This window comes from Phragmites australis, chromosome 3 (assembly GCF_958298935.1).
Source record: "Phragmites australis chromosome 3, lpPhrAust1.1, whole genome shotgun sequence".
Taxonomy (NCBI): Eukaryota; Viridiplantae; Streptophyta; class Magnoliopsida; order Poales; family Poaceae; genus Phragmites; species Phragmites australis.
This window is the reverse complement of record NC_084923.1, coordinates 47,788,733-47,808,807: the sequence shown is the minus strand read 5'-3', so window position 1 is coordinate 47,808,807 and position 20,075 is coordinate 47,788,733. Positions and strand designations below refer to the sequence as shown.

The 20,075-nt window shown below is 41.3% G+C and overlaps 2 protein-coding genes across 2 annotated transcripts; one reads left to right on the top strand and one right to left on the bottom strand.

Moving 5' to 3' along the window:
* The first annotated feature begins 6,353 nt into the window (after positions 1 to 6,353).
* On the top strand, positions 6,354 to 11,438 carry LOC133913576 (DEAD-box ATP-dependent RNA helicase 37). The gene is made up of 7 exons (XM_062356756.1): positions 6,354 to 6,716; positions 7,186 to 8,042; positions 8,124 to 8,207; positions 9,050 to 9,292; positions 9,898 to 10,065; positions 10,231 to 10,344; positions 10,644 to 11,438. Exons 2-7 carry the CDS (start codon positions 7,236 to 7,238, stop codon positions 11,121 to 11,123), a joined length of 1,896 nt encoding a protein of 631 aa, XP_062212740.1. The 5' UTR covers positions 6,354 to 6,716; positions 7,186 to 7,235; the 3' UTR covers positions 11,124 to 11,438.
* Positions 11,439 to 11,671: 233 nt separating this feature from the next.
* On the bottom strand, positions 11,672 to 19,599 carry LOC133913577 (squalene synthase 1-like). The gene is made up of 14 exons (XM_062356757.1): positions 19,210 to 19,599; positions 18,994 to 19,036; positions 18,743 to 18,832; positions 18,565 to 18,640; positions 17,976 to 18,045; positions 16,129 to 16,272; positions 15,194 to 15,298; positions 14,780 to 14,926; positions 13,756 to 13,831; positions 13,027 to 13,115; positions 12,340 to 12,431; positions 12,229 to 12,268; positions 12,041 to 12,156; positions 11,672 to 11,933 (listed from the first exon to the last, which is right to left on the bottom strand). The coding sequence occupies exons 1-13, from the start codon at positions 19,390 to 19,392 to the stop codon at positions 12,100 to 12,102; spliced, it is 1,212 nt and encodes a 403-aa protein (XP_062212741.1). The 5' UTR covers positions 19,393 to 19,599; the 3' UTR covers positions 11,672 to 11,933; positions 12,041 to 12,099.
* Positions 19,600 to 20,075: the final 476 nt, after the last annotated feature.

Below are 20,075 nucleotides of genomic sequence, written 5' to 3'. Positions count from 1 at the left end.
ACTAAGAACAGCTTTTCTGGGCTGACTCGGATACTTCGGGTTCAGCAGAATTTGTCTGATGAATTGTGTTCAAAATTGGTTAGGGTTTAGGGTGTGAGTTTGATTTAGGATCTCTTGGATAAGGCATATGCACATTTGTGTAGCACATATTTGTAATATGAGCCGAATCACCCGAGGGTAAAATCGTGAAGAACCTAAGTCTGTATCACTCGGATTATCCGGACAAACCCGGAGACTTCGGGTAGTTATGTGATCGTGTAGCTGAGAGCTTCGTTTGGAACCTCACTTGAAGTGTCCGGCACATCCCGGATAGTCCAGACCAACCCGGAGGTTCCGAGTCAAGTTAGAATAGTGCTAATCGAGAGCCTTCCCCGGAGGATGGTCCGGATATTCCGGAACCCGAATAATTTGGATTCACCCGGATACTCCAGGCCAATCAAATAAAAAGTAGTAACTCAGCACCTCTTTCGGAGGGTCACCCGGAGGGTCCGAGCCCGGATACTCCGAACCAGTCCGGATACTCCGGATGTCTGTTATTTTCTGGTTTTCGTTTAGATCGTTTAATATTGCATTGATTCACATATATTATACTTCTAGCATGTTTGTTAAGCATTGTGGCAAGCCTCATTATATTTATTCATGTTCATCATTGCACGCGTTCTTGTTTAGCTAACAAGGAGCTGGAGCGGGAGGCAACCGTGGTCGAAGACAACTCCGATCTTTCGGATTTCGGCGAGTGTTGCGTGGGTAACTATAGGCAGCCACCTGAGCAGCAATGCAATCATCTATCATATTGCACCATTGTCGAATTGAATGGAATCTAAATATTGATATACTATGTTTATGTATAGGTTTGCATGTATAGGTTGTCACAGACGGGTAACCATCAGTCTGTAATATGACATATCACATATAGTTTTATTAAAAATTATCTGCAATATTATTTTTAGAAAAAAATATTTTCAATGTAGAAGAAATAAAAAAAATTTACACCTGAGCCACCCCATGAGGTCGCATGTCGCAAGCACAAGTTACACGATTTTTTGCGCAAAATACGCACGTCTGCAGTTTGTAGTCATCTAACTTGTGACCTCATACCTCGCGCATAGCTTACTTACCATCTCATCTATACATCATTGCTGATAGCAATATATTTTATCTTTTTGATTTTTGTTGTTTAAAATTTTGGATAATTATTTAGGTATCTAAATATCTTCAAATGAAAAATTATCAATTACAAAGTTGTAAATTTTATCGAAAACTACAATTTTCATATAAGTTTCTTCATTTGACGTTGTATGAAAAAAATTATGAATTTTCGAAATGAGTTGCATTTAACCATCTGTGTCTATGATTAAATACAACTCATTTCAGAAATTCATAACTTTTTCATACGAGGTTGAATGAAAATAAACTTTATATATAAATTATAGCTCTTGACAAGATTTATGACTTTGTAGTTGATCATTTTTTTTTCATTTTAAGTCATATAGATTTACAAATAAATATCCAAAGACTGTCAATGGAAATCACACACATGAGTACAAACTAAATTCGTGGATCTATTGTAAAACTCGTAAAAATTATTGAAAAAGCCACACCCATGTCCACAAAGTTAAAAAATACAAATTCAAAGATTTTTATCGTGAGTTTGGTAACTTGGATTGATGAAACGTCTGCACAGCACTGACTTTCAGATATAGCACTGTGTCTCCAAAAAATTTTAGGCAAATTGGAGAAGTTCAATTTTCGACAAAAAACTTCAGAGGTCCGTTCGAGAGTCTTCCGAGCCTTTTTGGAGGTCAAGAAAGGTACAAGTCTAAAGACATGCATTTTTTTTATGCGCCTCCTCGTTAGTTTCGAAAGTAGAGGTCAAACGTCGGAATCAGACTCTGTATGTAATAATTATGACTGTTTTACCGAACAGTGAACGAATTTGACACAAACTATTTCGTACGGAGTCGGATAGAGATAAACTTTATATGAACATTGTAGAACTCGACGAACACACAGACCATTTTACTAAAAAGTTATCTATGTGTAGACAACTACTAGACACAGACGGTTTTTTCATACAGAGCCATCCGTGTCATTTAATAACACACATACTGTTTTTCAAGAAAACGGTCCGTGTCTAGGAGTCATCAACACACAAATAACCTTTTAGTAAAATCGTCTGTGTATTTTCGCTCTTCTAGACGGTTGGAAATATTATATACACTTTTTTCTGTCAACCGTCTATGTATAATTTATCAGTGATGATTTTTAAATAACCATTTATGACGCTGCATCTGCTATTGTTGTTTCTGCGGTAGTGTTCATTGTTATGCTCTAGCTTTATTTATCATCACACTTAATTTATTTTAATCATAATGTTGTCCAACGCGCAATACACATTATTACATGTTCTTTTTTATATTTTGAGATTACCTTATCTGGGTGTCCCTATAATTTATTTTTAAAAACTAAGTAGGCTCTGTCCATGGAACAGTCTTTTTTCATAATGCAACTGTATATCACTTGGCTCTGTATTTTTTTTCTTCCGGGAAACAGAGAGCTTTTATTAATTAAGTTTGGCAAGCATTACAATCCATAAGCACAAACTGCTCAAAACACGTAGTAACTCCTAGCCACACAGCCAAGCTAACAACTCTTCGAGCATGTTGAGCAAATTCATTTGCTACTCTATTTTACCCTATATTAGCCGAAGAGTGGATACGACACCGAAGAGAACACATGAGTGTTGTTAGATTTTTGTTTTGTCAATTTCACATATTTTTTTTTTATGCACTTATGTTTTACTGTGGTTACCGCTTCGCGGTGAAACAGTGCAAATCAGAAAGAGTTTGATAACGATTTATGTGAACAAATGTCAAGCACATAGCTTCATTGTTAGCCTAGGGTTTGTATACTTTTAAATCCTGAAAAGTGCTCTATGATGTTCGGTGCTGCTTGCCCGAGCGATGCTTGGAAGGACGTGAAGAGTATTCTGCAGGTTACGCAAGATGGCTTTTTGAAGCGAAATATTTAGGCTTGTCTGTACTGAAGGAAGGATGAATAGGGGTAAATTTCAGACCCTGTAAGCGAAGATGAGTAAGACGTTAGTCGATTGGGGAGAGAAATATATATCTAGTGGTGCTAAAGAAGTCTTAATAAAATTAGTAGCTCAGGCTCTGCCGACGTATGTGATGAGTGTTTTTAAGCTTTCAGTTTCTGTTTGTGATGATCTGATGATGTTGATGAGGAGCTACTGGTGGGGTGTAGAGAATGGCAAACACAAGACGCACTGGGTTGCATTGGATAAAATGATCCTCCCAAAGAACCGCGGTGACTTGGGTTTCCATGATATGCGTCTCTTCAATCAAGCTCTTTCAGCTTGTCAAGCTTGGAGGCTAACTGACAGACCACATAGTTTGTGTGCGAGATTGATTACAGGTATGGAAATTTTGTTGACACTGTTTTCCAAGGCTATCCATCTGCTGTGTGGAAGGGCATTGAACATGAGCTGGACCTGCTGAAAAAGGGACTTATTTGGAGGATTGGCAATGGAAGAACAGTGAGGACGTGGAGAGATCTATGGATCCCTAGAGGTGTCTCTCGCCGACCGATTTCTATCCAGGGTCGGTGCAGATACACCAGAGTAGCCAATTTCATTGATGACAATGGGTGCTGGAAGGAACATACACTCAGGGAATTCTTTGTATGTGAAGATGTGGACCTTATCTTGAAAATTAGTCCATCCCGGACTCAGGAAGATGACCTGCTGGCGTGGCACCCAGAAAAATCTGGTTTGTTCACGGTTAGAAGTACGTACCATCTAGATGTGGATGAGTTAACTAGAAGTCGGTCCGCTGGTGCGTCTAGTTTGAGGCCGGCTGGTGACAGGCCTGATTGGAAGTATATCTGGATGACCCCTGTACCTCAAAAAATTAAGATTTGTGCTTGGTGCCTGATTATAAATGGCTTGCTAATAATAGAGAATATGTTCAAACATCATATTGAATCTGTTGGTACTTGCCCCAGATGCGGGATGTGTGATGAGGACTCCTTTCATATGGCCATCACCTGCCCAAATGCGTTTTCTTTGTGGCAGGACATGAGTGATGTCTGGCCTTTGCTGGCAATTGAGGACATTTTGTATACAGGGCCGGAGTGGCTGTTTGATGTGCTGCGTGGAATTGATCCAGAGGAGAGAGCTAGAGTGCTGATGTTGATTTGGAGAACTTGGCAGCTTCAAAATGATACAGCTCATGTGAAGGTGAACCCTCCATTTGAAGTGACGAAATGTTACCTATGTAGCTATGCAGACACACTCTTCGCCATCCGTTGAAATGACGGGCGGGATATACTGAAAGGTAAGCAGATTGTGAATGCCGATGGTAGACAAATGAAGCAGCCTATATAGCCTCTGTTGGCTCCATTGTAGCCTTGGCAACATCCTGATGTTGGCTAGGTTACAGTTTCGACGGATAGATCCTACTTTAATGGTTCTGTTGGGCTGGGAGTGGTTATCAAGAATTGTGAGGGTTGTATTATGCTGTTAACATGGCGCTTCCTCCCCCACTGTGATGATGCGCTTCAGGCAGAGGTCCTTGCCGCTTCGGTAGGGTTGGCTTTGGCGTTCTAGCATACTGAATTGCCGATCGTCTTTCAGACAGATTGTGAGGTCTTGATGCGGGCACTGTCAAGCACTACGATGGATAGATCACGCGTTGGATACCTTCAACAAGATCTACGTAGGCTGACCAATGGAGATCGTAAGCTTTTACTCAAGAAGATTAGTCGTTCACAGAACAAGGCTGTAGATGTGTTAGCAAACTTTTCCTGAGTGTTTCGAGGATTGGATGTTCTGTTGAATCGATCACCTTCGTGTATCTTTTTTTTAACTGTTGCAGATTGTAACCTTGTTTTAGAGTAATAAAGCTCACTTATCCTCGAAAAAAATTTGACTTCGCCTATTACACCCATTAGTTAATTTCTCTAATCCAACCGGCATATATAGTTAGATCGATTCATTGAAACCGTTCCAATAACCCATACTTGTGATTATGGGTGCTTTTTGTAACAATAAAATGATTTGAAGAAAAAATTATCGTTGTCATCTATGAACCGAAGAATTGTTGATTGCAACGGGTTTGTTAGCAACACCGCAGATCAATACAGGCGTCTCCACGAGTGGATGCGATACCAAAGAGAACACATGAGTGTTGTTAGATTTTTGTTTTGTCAATTTCACATTTTTTTTCTGTATGCACTCATGTTTTACGGTAGTTACCGCTTCACGGTGAAACAGTGCAAATCAGGAAAAGTTTGATAACGATTTATGTGAACAAATGTCAAGCACATAGCTTCATTGTTAGCCTAGGGTTCGTATAATTTTTTAGACTAAAAGCATGGCCTAGCATTTTATATAAAGTAAAATAGTAGCCGCTGAGGTTTACCAATTCACGTGAAATCAGATACAATGGTGGTTGCAAATTTGGCAACTTGTCAATCTAGGGCGTGTTTGATTGTAAAAGAGGGGTGATATTATCTAGTTTGGCCGAGTGAAAATAGGTTGGAAGAGTCGTATAACTTTTGAGAAGAGTGTTTGGTTGGCTGTATGAGCGATATAATGACGGATACAGTGAACCTGTAAAGATGCTTGGTTGATTGTATGAGCGAATGCAATGACCCAGTGACTTTGAGTCTGACGAGTAGTCCCATTGATACTGTAGCTCATGTATCTTGCATCTGTCCAATCTGAATACAAGTGATGCTCGATTTGAACGTATCGTATAGCAAGGATGACTCATACAAGCTGTATACGCTATACAGGCAACCAAACATAATTCTATATAAGAATACATGAGTGAATATAAATTTCTCGTGTATATACAGGCTCCAATACAGCAAACCATTCGCACCTCTATTTTGACACGAACCACAAATATAATCTACTGCATGATGAGCTACGGACTGAGGCCAATGCAGAGAGGCTACAGTTCTCTGCATTAAGGTAAACGGGCACTGTCCCATAAAAAATGGAGAGCTCAAATCATGTGCTACAGTACCAGTGAACAGTAAAGCACGCCTCTACAGCAAACTATATCACTGTTGCTACAATAATAGCGATTGATTAATGCAGGATACTGTAGCTGTTGACTCATTATACTATTTACATAGTGATTTTCTGCATTAATTACAATTAAGACAGATGATCCGGGTCCATGAGCTACTGCTACTAACTTTTTTGTTTGGTCAGTCAATTGGTTGACACGAGTTTGATTTGTTTTATTTGTCGACGTACACGAAAATTCAGCTAGATAATCTATAACCATAGAAAATTCGGGGGAGGGAGACCGCGTTGCGGGCAGGCCAGGTCGGAAAAGGGCAGATAGATATTTTCCCCTACCCTCCCCTGGTTGCACCCTGCTCCTTTAGGCATCTGCCTTTGTTGCTTCGGTTGTCCTCTTCCTCCTCTCGCCGCTCCCTCCTCCGCTTCGGCTTCTCTAGGGTTTCTCGCAGCACGCACGCGCGCATCTAACACTATCAACCGCCAATCCGACTGCTTCTCGCATCGCGCATCCGAGCCCACGGCCAGCTTCTGTAGGCTCTCTCCACCGCCCTCCGCGCAGAGCACGCATCCGTCCAGATCCAGGCTCTCTCGTCGTCATCGTCGTCGCTGGCGTGGAGTGGAGATCCGCCCGGACTTGGATTGGTTTCTCCCGTTGTCGGTAAGGATGCCCTACCTTGCTTTATGGATTGTGCGTTTTGTTCCGCGGTATTTTTTTTTGTTTGATGCGAGCCCGCAAATCCAAATGTTTTTTTTCCTGGGATGGATACTGCAATCGATCCGGTTTGTCCCGGATTTGCTTGCTGCCTGGTGGGGCGATGATTCATAAATTTGGGGATTCGACTGAGTCTCATGCCCGATGTTAGGTCCACCCATTAATTAATTCAATCATATTCGTTTTTAGTGCACATTGTGGTGATTGGAAAAAAAAATGTATGTGTAAGAACTGAATTATGGTTGTGTCTTTCGGAACTTTTGTTTATATTGGTAGATTATGTGATTTTGTTGTTCTCAGTAAAAAGAAAGTTGCTCATTCTGTTACAGTTGTATGTGCTTCGATGCTCAAGTATTTTTTGCGTTCTGCATTCTGTTTCTGTACTGATATTTCATCCTAACCTTGATATTTCTAGGCCTTAACGATCAGCAGTAGCACCTTCATCAAAGGCCTCTTTGCAAAATTATGCGATCCTCATGGGCTGATTCAGTTGCGAACGCCGAGGAATCGGCGCCCGCGACTGTTACTGCTGCTGCCCCCGTTGCTGCTCACCAGAACTCGCGCCCTACCCTCAGCTCGTACGTTCCTCCTCACCTCCGTGGCCGCTCAGCTGGTCCTCCATCTGAGAACCAGGCCCCATCTTCGGTGCCTGCTCCAGCTCCAGGACCAGCTGACGTACGATCAGCTGCTGTGCATCCTTCTGGGTACGCAGCTGCTGTTGGAGGTGGCTCTCGTTGGGCTGGCCCTATTGGTGGTGGTGGTGGCAGTGCTGTAGGTGGTCCGCGCAAGGGTGGTGGCGGTGGCCGCGGTGGGGATGGCGGTTGGAACACCCGCCCTGGCTGGGACCGCAGAGACCGTGAACCAAACCCTTTTGCTGATAGCGAGGCTGCAGATGTTGATTTTGAGAGTCAGGAGAGCACAGGCATCAACTTTGATGCATATGAGGATATCCCTGTGGAGACAAGTGGCCATGATGTCCCTCCACCTGTCAACACATTTGCAGAGATTGATTTGGGTGATGCACTGAATGAGAACATACGGAGGTGTAAGTACGTGAAACCAACACCAGTGCAACGACATGCCATTCCAATCGCCATTGCGGGGCGGGATCTCATGGCCTGTGCTCAGACAGGGTCTGGGAAGACCGCAGCCTTTTGTTTCCCGATCATCAGTGGTATCTTGAACTCAAGGCCACCGCAGAGGCCAAGAGGTTCAAGGACTGCATATCCTGTTGCACTGATATTATCCCCTACTCGTGAGCTTTCTGTGCAAGTATGTCTTCATTTTTTTTTTTTTTTTTTTTGTCCTTGCACATTTTGGTGTGATTTCCTCTAATACTTTTTGATGCCCTAGATTCATGAAGAAGCAAAGAAGTTCTCATACCAGACTGGTGTTAAGGTGGTTGTTGCATATGGTGGAGCACCAATACATCAACAGGTTTATGTTTCTCTCTGCATTATGATTTTTATTCACTATGCTGATTACATTGTGGGTCTTTTAGTTTATTGCATATGTTGCTGTGCTTGCTGTGTTGATTGCATATTTGCATGTCAAGTTTTCTCTACACATCTTATAACCTTGTCTAATATGATGGAAATTTGTGAATGTTCTGCTTACTCTACCTTCTTATGATTGTTCTTCATTATTTAGTATCTAAATACACGCTAATTGGTTATGCTAACATAGCAAATCTGGTCTTCATTATTTGGTATCTAAATACACGCTAATTCGTTATGCTGACATAGCAAATCAACTAGTGATCCTTATTAGTGACTTTTTTGTTTGTTTTTTCTTTTTTTCGAATAGGGAGGATGTCAAATTACTTATCATGGAAGAGTTGATAGTGAATGGTAGCTTTCCATTTTATGGTGGTAGAACCATTCTAAAACTCAATATTTTTAGCATCAGTTTCTGAGAGGATTCTCATGTGTTAGTCTTGCTGTAGTAAACATAAATATGGCCTTATGTGGATGAGTTGATCCTTTATAAGTAGCTCTGTATCCATCCAAGTTCTCCAATAAGTAGCACAGATGATGGGAACAAAATTCCTAATGTTTACCTATGTCCTTTTATCTGCAGCGGTATACAAGAAATATGCTTAATTTAGTTAGCCAGAATTGATACTGTCGGTAAATTACTAAATTTATTCAAACACGGTTGCTTGCTCTATATTTTTAGGAAGTACCTCGATGATGTTGCCCATAGTGTATGCCTTGCATCACAATTTTTGCAAAGTGGCATACATAGATATTAAACTTGTATTTTATCTGTTGTGGTAGTTGAGGGAATTGGAAAGAGGTGTTGAAATCCTTGTGGCAACTCCTGGTCGTTTGATGGATCTGCTAGAGAGGGCTAGAGTATCACTACAAATGATAAAGTACTTAGCTCTTGATGAAGCTGATCGAATGCTCGATATGGGGTTCGAACCACAGATACGTAAAATTGTTGAGCAGATGGACATGCCACCTCGTGGTGTGAGGCAGACAATGTTGTTTAGTGCTACTTTTCCAAAAGAGATTCAGGTATGTATGTCAACTATTGTGACTTCCAGCTTTAAAAATATATTTCAAATTTGATGTTTTTCTGCATTCAGCATCTTTACTGTTTTTTGGATGTCTAGCAATTTGGCTGAGCTGCTGAGGCAGTGGGCACTTGGATGTACCTATGCAATGTCAGCAGCATTTGCTTCCCATTAAAATTAGCATTATCCTAAGATGTTGTATCATGTTCATTGTTGCGGTTGCAAATTAGATAACTTAATTTTAATTAAACATCAACCACAAATTTGTTTTTCAGACTTCGATCCTACAAACTGTGTTGATGCAGATTTTTATCTTTCAGAAACCTTACGTGCAAAAAATGTATCCATGTCTGCATGTTTCTGTTATACTGTATGACTTGGTCATAAAGAACTTTTTGGTAGTATATGTGTTTATTGATGTATTGAAAGGTGAATACTGAATAGTAATACATGGATTTTCAGTCGTGGTATCTAGATTTGATGTTGTGAGAATCAATTTGCAATTAATTTGTTGCCTTCATGAAATGAAAGAAAAGTGTTTATTTGACTGCTTGTTGGTTAGGCCTGCTGCATGCGCTAATGAAAATTTATATATTTTTTCCACAGCGACTAGCTTCAGATTTTCTTGCAGACTACATTTTCCTTGCTGTTGGAAGAGTTGGTTCAAGTACTGATTTGATTGCCCAGAGGGTAGAGTTTGTCCTTGAAGCAGACAAAAGAAGTTACCTCATGGACCTTCTTCATGCACAAAAAGCTAGTGGTTCTCATGGGAAGGTAATGCACAGAGTTTTGGATCTTTTTTTGCTTTATTTGTGTCATCAGTTGATGGACTCTTTCACTAGGCTAGTCAAGGTCAAGTTTATAGATATTATATTTCTGTTTACAATGTCATACATGTTAGGAACATTGTTGTATCAACTTGTGTTATCGTGTTTGCAGCAATCTCTCACATTGGTTTTTGTGGAGACAAAGAGGGGAGCTGATGCTCTGGAGGATTGGCTGTATAAAAATGGGTTCCCTGCGACAAGTATTCATGGTGACCGGACACAACAGGTACAGAAGAGCTGTGGCTTACCTGGTTGAATTGTAGATACAGTTTGAAGCTTTTGACATTACGTCATTATATGTAGGCATTTTTATTATGTCTGTGTTTTCCATGCATTCCCTAATTGGGTCTAGAACATGCACTTGAGTAAAAAATGAGTGGGAAAACATGTCAACGAGAAACAAGAGATCATACTTAGATCCGAATACAATTGCTGACTAAATTTTCTGAATATGCTTGCAAGTTGCAACTGATATACTGTGTTTGATCATGACATTTTTTTTTTCTTTGTCCATGTCTTGTTCAGGAAAGAGAGTATGCACTGAGGTCATTTAAGAGCGGAGCAACTCCCATACTCGTTGCAACTGATGTGGCTGCCCGTGGACTTGACATACCACATGTCGCCCATGTCATCAATTTTGACCTCCCAAATGATATAGATGACTATGTTCATCGTATTGGGAGGACAGGCCGAGCGGGGAAATCTGGTTTGGCAACTGCCTTTTTCAACGAGGGCAACATATCACTGGCAAGGCCACTGTGTGAACTAATGCAGGAAGCTAACCAGGAGGTCCCTCAATGGCTTGAGCGCTATGGTGCCCGTTCTTCGTATGGAGGTGGGGGTGGTAGAAACCGCCGATCAGGTGGTGCTCGATTTGGTGGCCGCGACTTCCGCCGAGACCGAGACTTCAGGGGAGGAGGTGGTGGTGGTGGTGGGTATGGTGGTGGAGGTTACGGAGGTGGTGGATACGGTGGTGGCCAAGGCGCAACTAGTTCCTGGGACTAAATACTGACTCCCAGTCATCGTGAGAATTGAGATGAAATGACCGTATTCTATTGACTTGACTGAAGCAGATATCGAGTTTGTAGTCACCCTACGGTGGTTCGTATGTTGCTGGAGAAGGCCCTGTTTTTACCTTATTTATGGTTGGTTAACGGCATATTGCTGCGTCTATTACCCTGTGCTGGGCCTTTTTTCTTGCCGAGCGCTGTGCTCGGGTGGGGTAATTATCTTGTTCTTTTGCCACTCACTGTTCCTTGTTTTGGATGCTGTGCATTATTGGGTGGTGGGAATGTTATCATTGTTTTTGCGATCGATGGACGATAACGAGTTTTTTTTTCTGCTTGTTTAGTTCAAGCGTTAGACTGCTACATGTTTTTTCAGAGAGATTGCTTGTACGGTTTATATAATCGGCATAGTGTTTTGGTTCCGTATAGTTCACCGGAGAATCGGCGTTTATAGTTAACAGTGGTTTTTGTTGGCTTGTGCTGCAAAAGCAATACTGCAGAATACAAGATACTAATTATTCTTTTTGAAAAAGAACTATTCTCCAATGGCAGGCTGCAAAATAACAAAGTTCTATGCAGACAGGCATCAACAGTCAACATGACAATTGTTCTCGCAGACACAATAATTTCCCACACCAGTCTTTGCAACCAAAAGGAGACACAACTTCCATCTCATATCAAACAGCCCCAAATGATACATCAGGCGAGAAAACAAAAAGAACAAAAGAATTGAGATTGGCATGGCTTCATCGCAGCAGCAGCATGCAATCAGTACTTCCGAAGTTTGCTGTCCCTTGGAGACAATGAACTGAACCCAGAGAACAAGAAATTCAATATGGAGTCGGGCATCAGGTCAGGGCCTCCTGACTAGAGTACAAAACATAAAGGCCGAACTGTTGAAGCAATTTACCATACCGGATTGACATGGACGCTCTCCAGTCTCCACGAAGGGGCAACAGACCACCTAGAGGGAATCACTTGGCATACAGTAATCCAAGAACAATAGCCACTAACAGAAGAACAACCATGATCTGCGAAAATCACAGAAGCAACGTAAGAACAATAGAATGCTGGTAGGAATTTGCAATCTATGGCTTACTCACCAGCATAGGGCTGTACTGTGACTTATCCAAATGGTATCCCCTACAAAATCAAGACAATTGGTCATGACGAAATACCAACAGCAAAGTGCAACTCTAAATCATCCAGCATACCTTCTCTTTACCAAACCGGATAGCATGCAAGTTTGCTTTATTGAATCCACACGTTTCCGTGTTAGCACAGCATTTGGATCACTGTCGTCAATCTGGAACATATAACAAGCATCCTATGCATAAACTCTCTCTCAATACACACACACACACACACACACACCACAAATGCAATGCAAGGGAGCCAAATCTTGTCGGTTCACTCTAAATAAACCTTATCAATTGGGACAACATTAACACATGGCCCATTGAAAAAAAGGGACTATAATAAAATACAGATTAAGTTTTGCTTGGAGCGAAGGAACCTGATTAAGGATTTCCATGTTCAGAACCAAACATATAGTCTAAATGGCCAACAAGTCAACAGATATTAATACAAGGCAGCCTACACTCCACAAAATGTTTATGCGATGACATTGATGGATATAAATTTCCAGTGATGCAAGTGGGCCAGGTCAGGTTGACCAATTGACAATCTAATTCTTTTGATTTACCAACCATGTATACAAGAAGAGTGGGAAGTGAACAACCAATTGAGTGGAGCGTAGTGGGTTCTGGGTCAACCCACTCGCATCCGATTAAATTTCATTGCATAACAGAGGAACGCTTTAAAAATGTCTGTGTTGTAGTTACATTAAGACAACTGGACTCCATTATTGCTATAACAAAAATCAGTACTCCATAGTGTACCTTTGACTCTAGCAATGAAGAGAACTCGTAGAAAGCAGTAAAGACGTCTGACATTGAGTTTGTCTCATCAATTACTCGTGCAGTGAGCCCTAAGAGAGGGAAAAGATGTTAAAGTTCATGCTCAGGTAAGAACAGAAAAATAACTACAAAACAGAAATTGTTAGATAATTTAATAGACAAAACAGAAGTAAAAGAATAAACCCAATGATGTTAAGAAAGGGGATAATTAGATAAAGAAACTACACCTTGCCTCTTATGCTAGTTTGATTACGGATTATGATCAGAGGAAACTGTAGTCAAATGCAGATCCATTCGCCAAAGAAGCAAAGCATAAAATCACCTTATATAAGTGGCACATCTTTCTCAACTAATCCAAAACATTTGCATATGTTGGTGTATTACAGGTGTCCTGTATGTGTCAAATTGCACTTTTATGCCTCTTATAAATGAAGGGCGAGAGGTTGTGATGGACACACACATTACTCCCGTTCCTCTAAAGCATAACATGCATTGCATCAATGATCAATCACTACTCACATAACTGGAATCCCAAGGAACACATTTGTCAAATGTAATGTGCAAAAGAAAGCACTAAAAAACTAATTCATGATAAATTCCATTAAGCATAGTGTGACAAGGTGATATAATGGAGAAGAAACAAACATTTTCTGTGAAGAGAAGACAGGTAAGTCTTGCAGAGATCTAATGTGTCTTATGGAAGTATCTTACCACGCCTCATCTTCACAACTCCTCTAAAGACATTCATGTTATTGTAGCAAAGAGCACAGGTTCCAATTGCCATGATCTGGAAAGAGGATACATCAACTTAATATTACCCGATATGTTGTTTCAACAATATATTGAAGTACTAATCATATAACACGCAAAAATAAGATAAATACTTGAACAAAGTAGACAGGACTAATCATAGCCTCCAACAGTCAAGTAACCAGGAATGCTATTCAGCTTTCCCGACAAATGAGATGTTGAAGAATGAAGACGATATAGCAACTAAGCAAAATAGCATATTAATTCAATCTAACATTTAACAGATCCCTCAGCAATAAAACATTATCAAAGGAGCTTTATTTTACTGATAAAAGATTATTCCGAGCATCAACTACTTTCAGTGTCTAGGACACAAAGGTTTTGGGTGTCTCTAGGAAAATGGTAGTATAAAAGTTCCAAAGGATAACTATGTGCAATGGGAATAGCTCAGTCCTAAGATTATGACCTCACTCCACACACCCTCAGACTACATTGAACAGTATTAAACTGCAAAGCTAGCACAATGAGATGTTAGGACACAATAATTGTTCATAGAAATCGCACCACCGGCATACCTACCTTAAGAAAATCCAGTTACAAGAATCAAAGAATGGAGTGTACAGTTACCAGAAATCCCAGCGGGTACCAGAAACCAATCTAGGTTTGTTTTGTCTTACAGAAGAGGGTAACTTTACAGATCTCAAGTTAGAACCATTTCTTGGCCTCAGATCTTCAGCTATTCTGAGCTATAAGGTAGTTCCACCGATACCAGCAGAGTTTAACATTATTTTCCAGAGGCACAGGAACATCACCTCATTATTCTATTTAGAAAGGGGGTCTATGTGCAAAACGAGTTAAACTGCTAAATAACAGTGTTCAGATTTATAAATGCAGCACAAGTATAGGTCCTCAACAGACAGTAAAGTCTAACATGCATGTTAAATTATAATGTATCATGAGACATTTGACAAGATGTGCAATGTACCTGGGGTATTGCGCAAAACCGGAAAATAGCACGATCCTTCAAATCTGACATGTACTGAAGGCAGTCTTCAGCATGAACCAGTGCGTTAGTTACCATATCGTTCAAGCACTGTACTGCCTTTTCTGAATTTTCCTCATATTTAAAATCCTGGTTTCATAGATAAACATGTATTATTATAGAGGGAAAATAGTTCAAGCTGAATAATAAGCTTGACTGAGGTAGGATACATTTGATTATTGGTTGTTGGATCAAATATTTGAGTTACTATCTACAAAAAAGCGATCATGAGCACCCAAGAAAGGTTGAACAAATAGCTCACATCATGAGAAATCCCTGGATGTGTGGTCATTTAGTCATTTAGAACATACGTGAAGCTAATCAGTAGGAATAAACAAAAGTGAATGTGTTGTGTACCTCAAGTTTATCAGCATATTTACTCCATATCTCTCTAGGCCAGAACATACGGGACTTTGGTATCTCATTTATGTCCTCCAAGTAATCCCTAATTATATTAGTTTTCTGCAATTTGAGTTCAGATACTTGTTAGCAAGGCAAACAACATAAAAATATAAGTGAATTGCACAAAACTACAAGTATTGTGCATAGTAACATAGAACTACAAGTATTGTGCACCAATTTCATACAAAACCCAATTTTAATTGGATTCACCTTAAAAAATGGTATTATATATTTATCCAAAAATCCTAGAACTTTTTGTACGTGTTCCATAATCCATGTGCAACCCATTTTAATTGGATTCACCCAAAAAAACTGTGTAGAATTTAAACTAAAATTCTCTAAAAAAAGAATACTTCTATAACTCCTAACAATTGTTAGGGCCTCGAATAAAATCCCAAAAATCAGGAAAAATTTACTAATATTCTTTTTATATGATGGGTAATTTCACCCATAGGACTGAAAATAATTTTAAAAATTAATCCATCATATAATAAGAATATTAGTAAATTTTTCCAGATTTTTAGAATTTTATTTGAGGCCCTAACAATTGTTAGGAGTTATAAAAGTAGTCTTTTTTAGAGAATTTTAGTTTAAATTTTATCCGTTTTTGTTTTGATAAATCCAATTAAAATAGGTTGCACATGGATTATGAAATATGTACAAAAAGTTCTAGAATTTTTGGATAAATATATAAGACTATTTTGTGGGTGAATCCAATTAAAATCGAGTTTTATATGAAATTAGCGCACAATACTTGTAGTTCTGTGTTACTATGCACAATACTTGTAGTTTTTTTGTTACAAATGACACAATACTTGTAGTTTTGTGCAATTCACTCTAAAAATATTGATATCATGAGGGTGAAAATAAAGAGTTGATTTTTAACACACCTGCAAAAATAGACCCATTGAATTCGACTGTGAATCTGGAGCTAGATCTTCTGTCCCAGCAGCATGAAAGAGCCTGGAAAGTCCATAGCCGACTAGTCCTGCTACGTAGTGACAATATTCATCGTAGTCATCAGCAGTTTCAACCTACAAAAAGAAAGATATTCCCCGTTAGTTCAGAGCAATTCTAAATCAGCATTGAGTTAAAACATATATACAAATTCTAGGTATAAAACCAGTACATGATTCCTTCTTTTTTTTCTTTTTCCCAAAAAGTTACACTATCAACGATTCTTGCCAAAAAAATATCAGTTTCTTCCCAGTTTTTTTTTCCAATGCAGGTAAAACATATCAAACCACTTTCGTGAACAGATGACCATATATCGTGAAAGTATTATAGCAGATAATTTTTAATTATGAAGTCCAAATCCAGATAATCATGTTTCAGGTTCTCTGATGGCCACAAGCTATCATGGAAAAAGTTTTATTGTGGCACCAAGTCATTTCGTGGATTAATGCACATCACAATTGGCGTGATAACGAAATGTTTGGAAACCACAAAGCCTGAAAATATATTTCATACAAAGAAGTGGCCAAAATGACAACACATTGATATGACAGCCCAAAACTGGATGTTGGGAGGAAATACCCCAACCCATAGATATCACTAAAAGATCACCACGAGGAGCTCCGTTTGAACCCTTGGGCTTCAACTCCACGGGAGAAAGCCCGGCTTTTGGAGGCTATGGGTCCCTCCGAAAGCTATCCCCAAGACCGGGGGGGGGGGGGGGGGGTTCGTCTCTAGGGACCCTCAACACCCTCGGAGACATAGCCTCCTGGAAACCCCAGTCTCTCGACGCCCCCGACACCCGGAGCCCCTGCCTCCCGGAGACCTTGACGCCCTCGGAGACATTGCCTCCTGAAGCTCTCAACGCCCCCGAAGCCCCAGTCTCCCGGAGCCTGGGTAGGCTCCCTCGGAACCCGGAGGGAGGGGCCATCTGATTTTGGAGAAAGATCAATCAGAGAGGGCCCACCGGCTGTCCTCCTCTGGCAAGGAAGTGACAGGCATTCAATGTGATGCATGTGGGAGCCGTCCTAACATCCCAAGTGCAAGTGGAGGCCAGACTGACACCTTAGACAGTGCGGCACCGCAATAGACGACCGACTAGACGCCACGTCCCTAGGGCTACTTGCACTGCTGTATTAACATGGTAGATAATATCTTCTGGTTAGGGGTAAAATACATCCTACCTAGACCCATGCCGAGTGATTCGACCGGTCTTAAGTCCTTGCGGAATAGCGATGGTTTGTATCGCTATTTCTGTAAAGGTATATTTGTACATTTACACCCTGTATGACACTATAAATACAAACCCTTGACCATTAGACCAAAGGACCAATCCTTTTTTACTATCACATATCTGATGTTCCTCCCTCTCTACTTCTCCAAGCTTAAGCACACTCCTGTGAGTGTACTCTCGCCGCACTTGCTCGTGCAAGACATATTCTTGCGCCAACACTAGAGTTGCATGTTAGCCAGAGAAACGTGGCACAACCGTGTGCTGGCATAACCTGTGGTCCTATGGTCATCAAGCGAATGCCAGTAAACCATTTGTATTCATGTTCAGTTAAACAAGCTCCTGCCTAGACATGAGGCATACTTCCATTATTTTCAGTCATAAGATTCACGTGCTCCTATTAAGCATCGAATCCTATAAAGTGATACAGTGAGGCAGCATAGATAGTACTACACACCATACCAACATTTTATTAGCATAAAGTAATTATACAACTTATTTATGTTAGTACTGTGGTTAGGCTTATATTTTGATGGACATATATTAGCTGACCTCCTTGCATATAAACTTTGCCATTCCTGCTCCCATTCGCCTAGTAATTTCTTCAATTGCCTTCTGATAACTGGAAAACAAAAGATACTAATTCACCACAAGGTTCAAATGAATTGACTTGCACTGGATTAACAACATATATCAGAGGGGGGGGGGGATAAATGGTGGAAACAAAAACTTCAGCTGCAGCCGCATTAGTTTTACTATGGCAATGTTAACAAACATAGTTATAAAATGGTAACTATCAGATATAGCATTAGTATTGGACAATACATCACTATGCAATGCATTTAATTTAGGAAACTGCGTACTTGTTTGTTAAAGGAAACTACCATACAAGTTGTCTGCTTGTGTAATTATCAACACTTTGTTTCATCCTTACAACCTGATCACGGGATGATGCTTTCAAAGTTAGGCACCACTCATACATAGAAAACTCAGTTTCTTTTTTATAAGTGCTGATAGAACAATCGACATGCCCCTACGACGTTGACAACACATCAATCTATACGCAGCCTCAAGTTGTCAAATTGTCAAAGTACGGATTAGCAAAAGTTTGAGGTAGGCAACAAGTCAGAGCAGAAATTACCCTTGACCAAGCTCCAGGAAAGCCGTGGACACATGGTGAAATTTATCCATCAACACTTTGTAGTGATTTGTTCCGCCTGCAAGGCCAGCAACACCATACCAGTCAGCATCACTTTTAAGAAAACAACAAGGGCCATACATAGCACGATAGTCGCATATCCTGAGGAGAGATCCCGTACACGAGTAGTGCCAGTCGCGGTTGTAAATGTGCCGGTAGAATTCCTGGAGGATGGGCACCTTCACCTCGGCTGGGATGCTAGTGTCGTCCTCTGCAGTTCCATTAAACACAAGTTCATTGCTATGTATTAGAACGGAGATCATTAAAATTGGCAAACCACAGCAGCAATCAGACCCTCAAGTCGAAATATTCCAAAAACATCACCACTTGAACTAAATACAAATATTGGCGTAAGGTAGAGCGATTCCTAACCAACGGTGTCCAGGGCGCGGAGCACGAGGTAGAAGATGCACACCTGCACGATCGCAACAACGGCCGTCAGCAACTCCTCGAAACCTCACACTCAAACACCAACACGAAGGGAAAAAAAGAGCGACCAAATCATATGGGCCCGCGTCAGATCCCTAAGAGCTTGAGATTGGAGTTGTTCAAAACGAATTTGGGTGAGAGGAGGAGGAGGTTACTGACGGCATTGCGTAGTTCGGGGCCGAGCTGCTGGATGACGAGGGCGAAGCTGCGGGAGACCTTCTGGAGCATGGAGTAGGCGAAGGCCCAGTGCTCCTCCGGTGGGATCTGGCGCTTGATCTGCCCCGCCGCCACCCGCAGCTTCACCAGCGCCAACACCTCCTCCGGCCGCGACAGCGCCCCCATCGCCTCCGATGCGAACAACTAACCTCCTGCCTGCTCTTTTCTCCTCCGATCGAGCGACCCGCCAACCCGATCTCACCGTGATGCTGATGCCGATCGCGCGCGTGCGGGGAGGAGGAGGAGGGAGGCGTCCGATTATTTCTAGAGCCTCCCCTCGCGTAAGAGACGAGACGCGATGGGAGAGGACGAGATGAGCGTTGGCGTCGTGTTCCGTAATTACTCTGGTCGTCTGGGCTGGTTAGCGAGCGGCGGCTTTGCCGTGAAGGGCCGGCCGTGAGGTGTCCTCTGTATGACGGCTGGGGTCCGGTGGCGTGCGGGGCCCATGGGTCAGTGGCGAGGCTGGCATGGATGAGGGTCTCGGGGAGGAGCTCGTGACATCCACGTGGGTCGTGGCCGCGGGGCCCACTAAGGTGTGGGTTGTGAATGCGATGCGTGGTGAGGGATCCAGTTGGAGACTTGGAGCGAGGCGCGGACCAGGGGCGTGGCGAGCAGAGCAACGAGTCGATTTTCGTCGCATCTTGGTGAAAGCTGGACACGGACTGCGACTGTGCGGCACGCTGCCTACGTGTACATCTACGAGATATTCTACGTGTACCACTTGTTCGTGATTTTCTTTCCATCTTTGATTGTCGTTAGTAAGAAAGAGTTATTTCGTGATATTTTTTTAATTGTATTGGAATTTTCTA

Excerpts from the sequence above, each read along its gene's own strand:
- LOC133913576 (XM_062356756.1), top strand. The coding sequence starts at position 7,236 with ATGCGATCCTCATGGGCTGATTCAGTTGCGAACGCCGAGGAATCGGCG. Across the intron at positions 8,208-9,049 it reads GAGCACCAATACATCAACAG|TTGAGGGAATTGGAAAGAGG; the intron begins GTTTATGTTTCT and ends CTGTTGTGGTAG. Across the intron at positions 9,293-9,897 it reads CTTTTCCAAAAGAGATTCAG|CGACTAGCTTCAGATTTTCT; the intron begins GTATGTATGTCA and ends TTTTTTCCACAG.
- LOC133913577 (XM_062356757.1), bottom strand. The coding sequence starts at position 19,392 with ATGGGGGCGCTGTCGCGGCCGGAGGAGGTGTTGGCGCTGGTGAAGCTG. Across the intron at positions 13,832-14,779 it reads GGTTTTGCGCAATACCCCAG|ATCATGGCAATTGGAACCTG; the intron begins GTACATTGCACA and ends TCCTCTTTCCAG. Across the intron at positions 12,269-12,339 it reads TCCGGTTTGGTAAAGAGAAG|GGGATACCATTTGGATAAGT; the intron begins GTATGCTGGATG and ends TTGATTTTGTAG.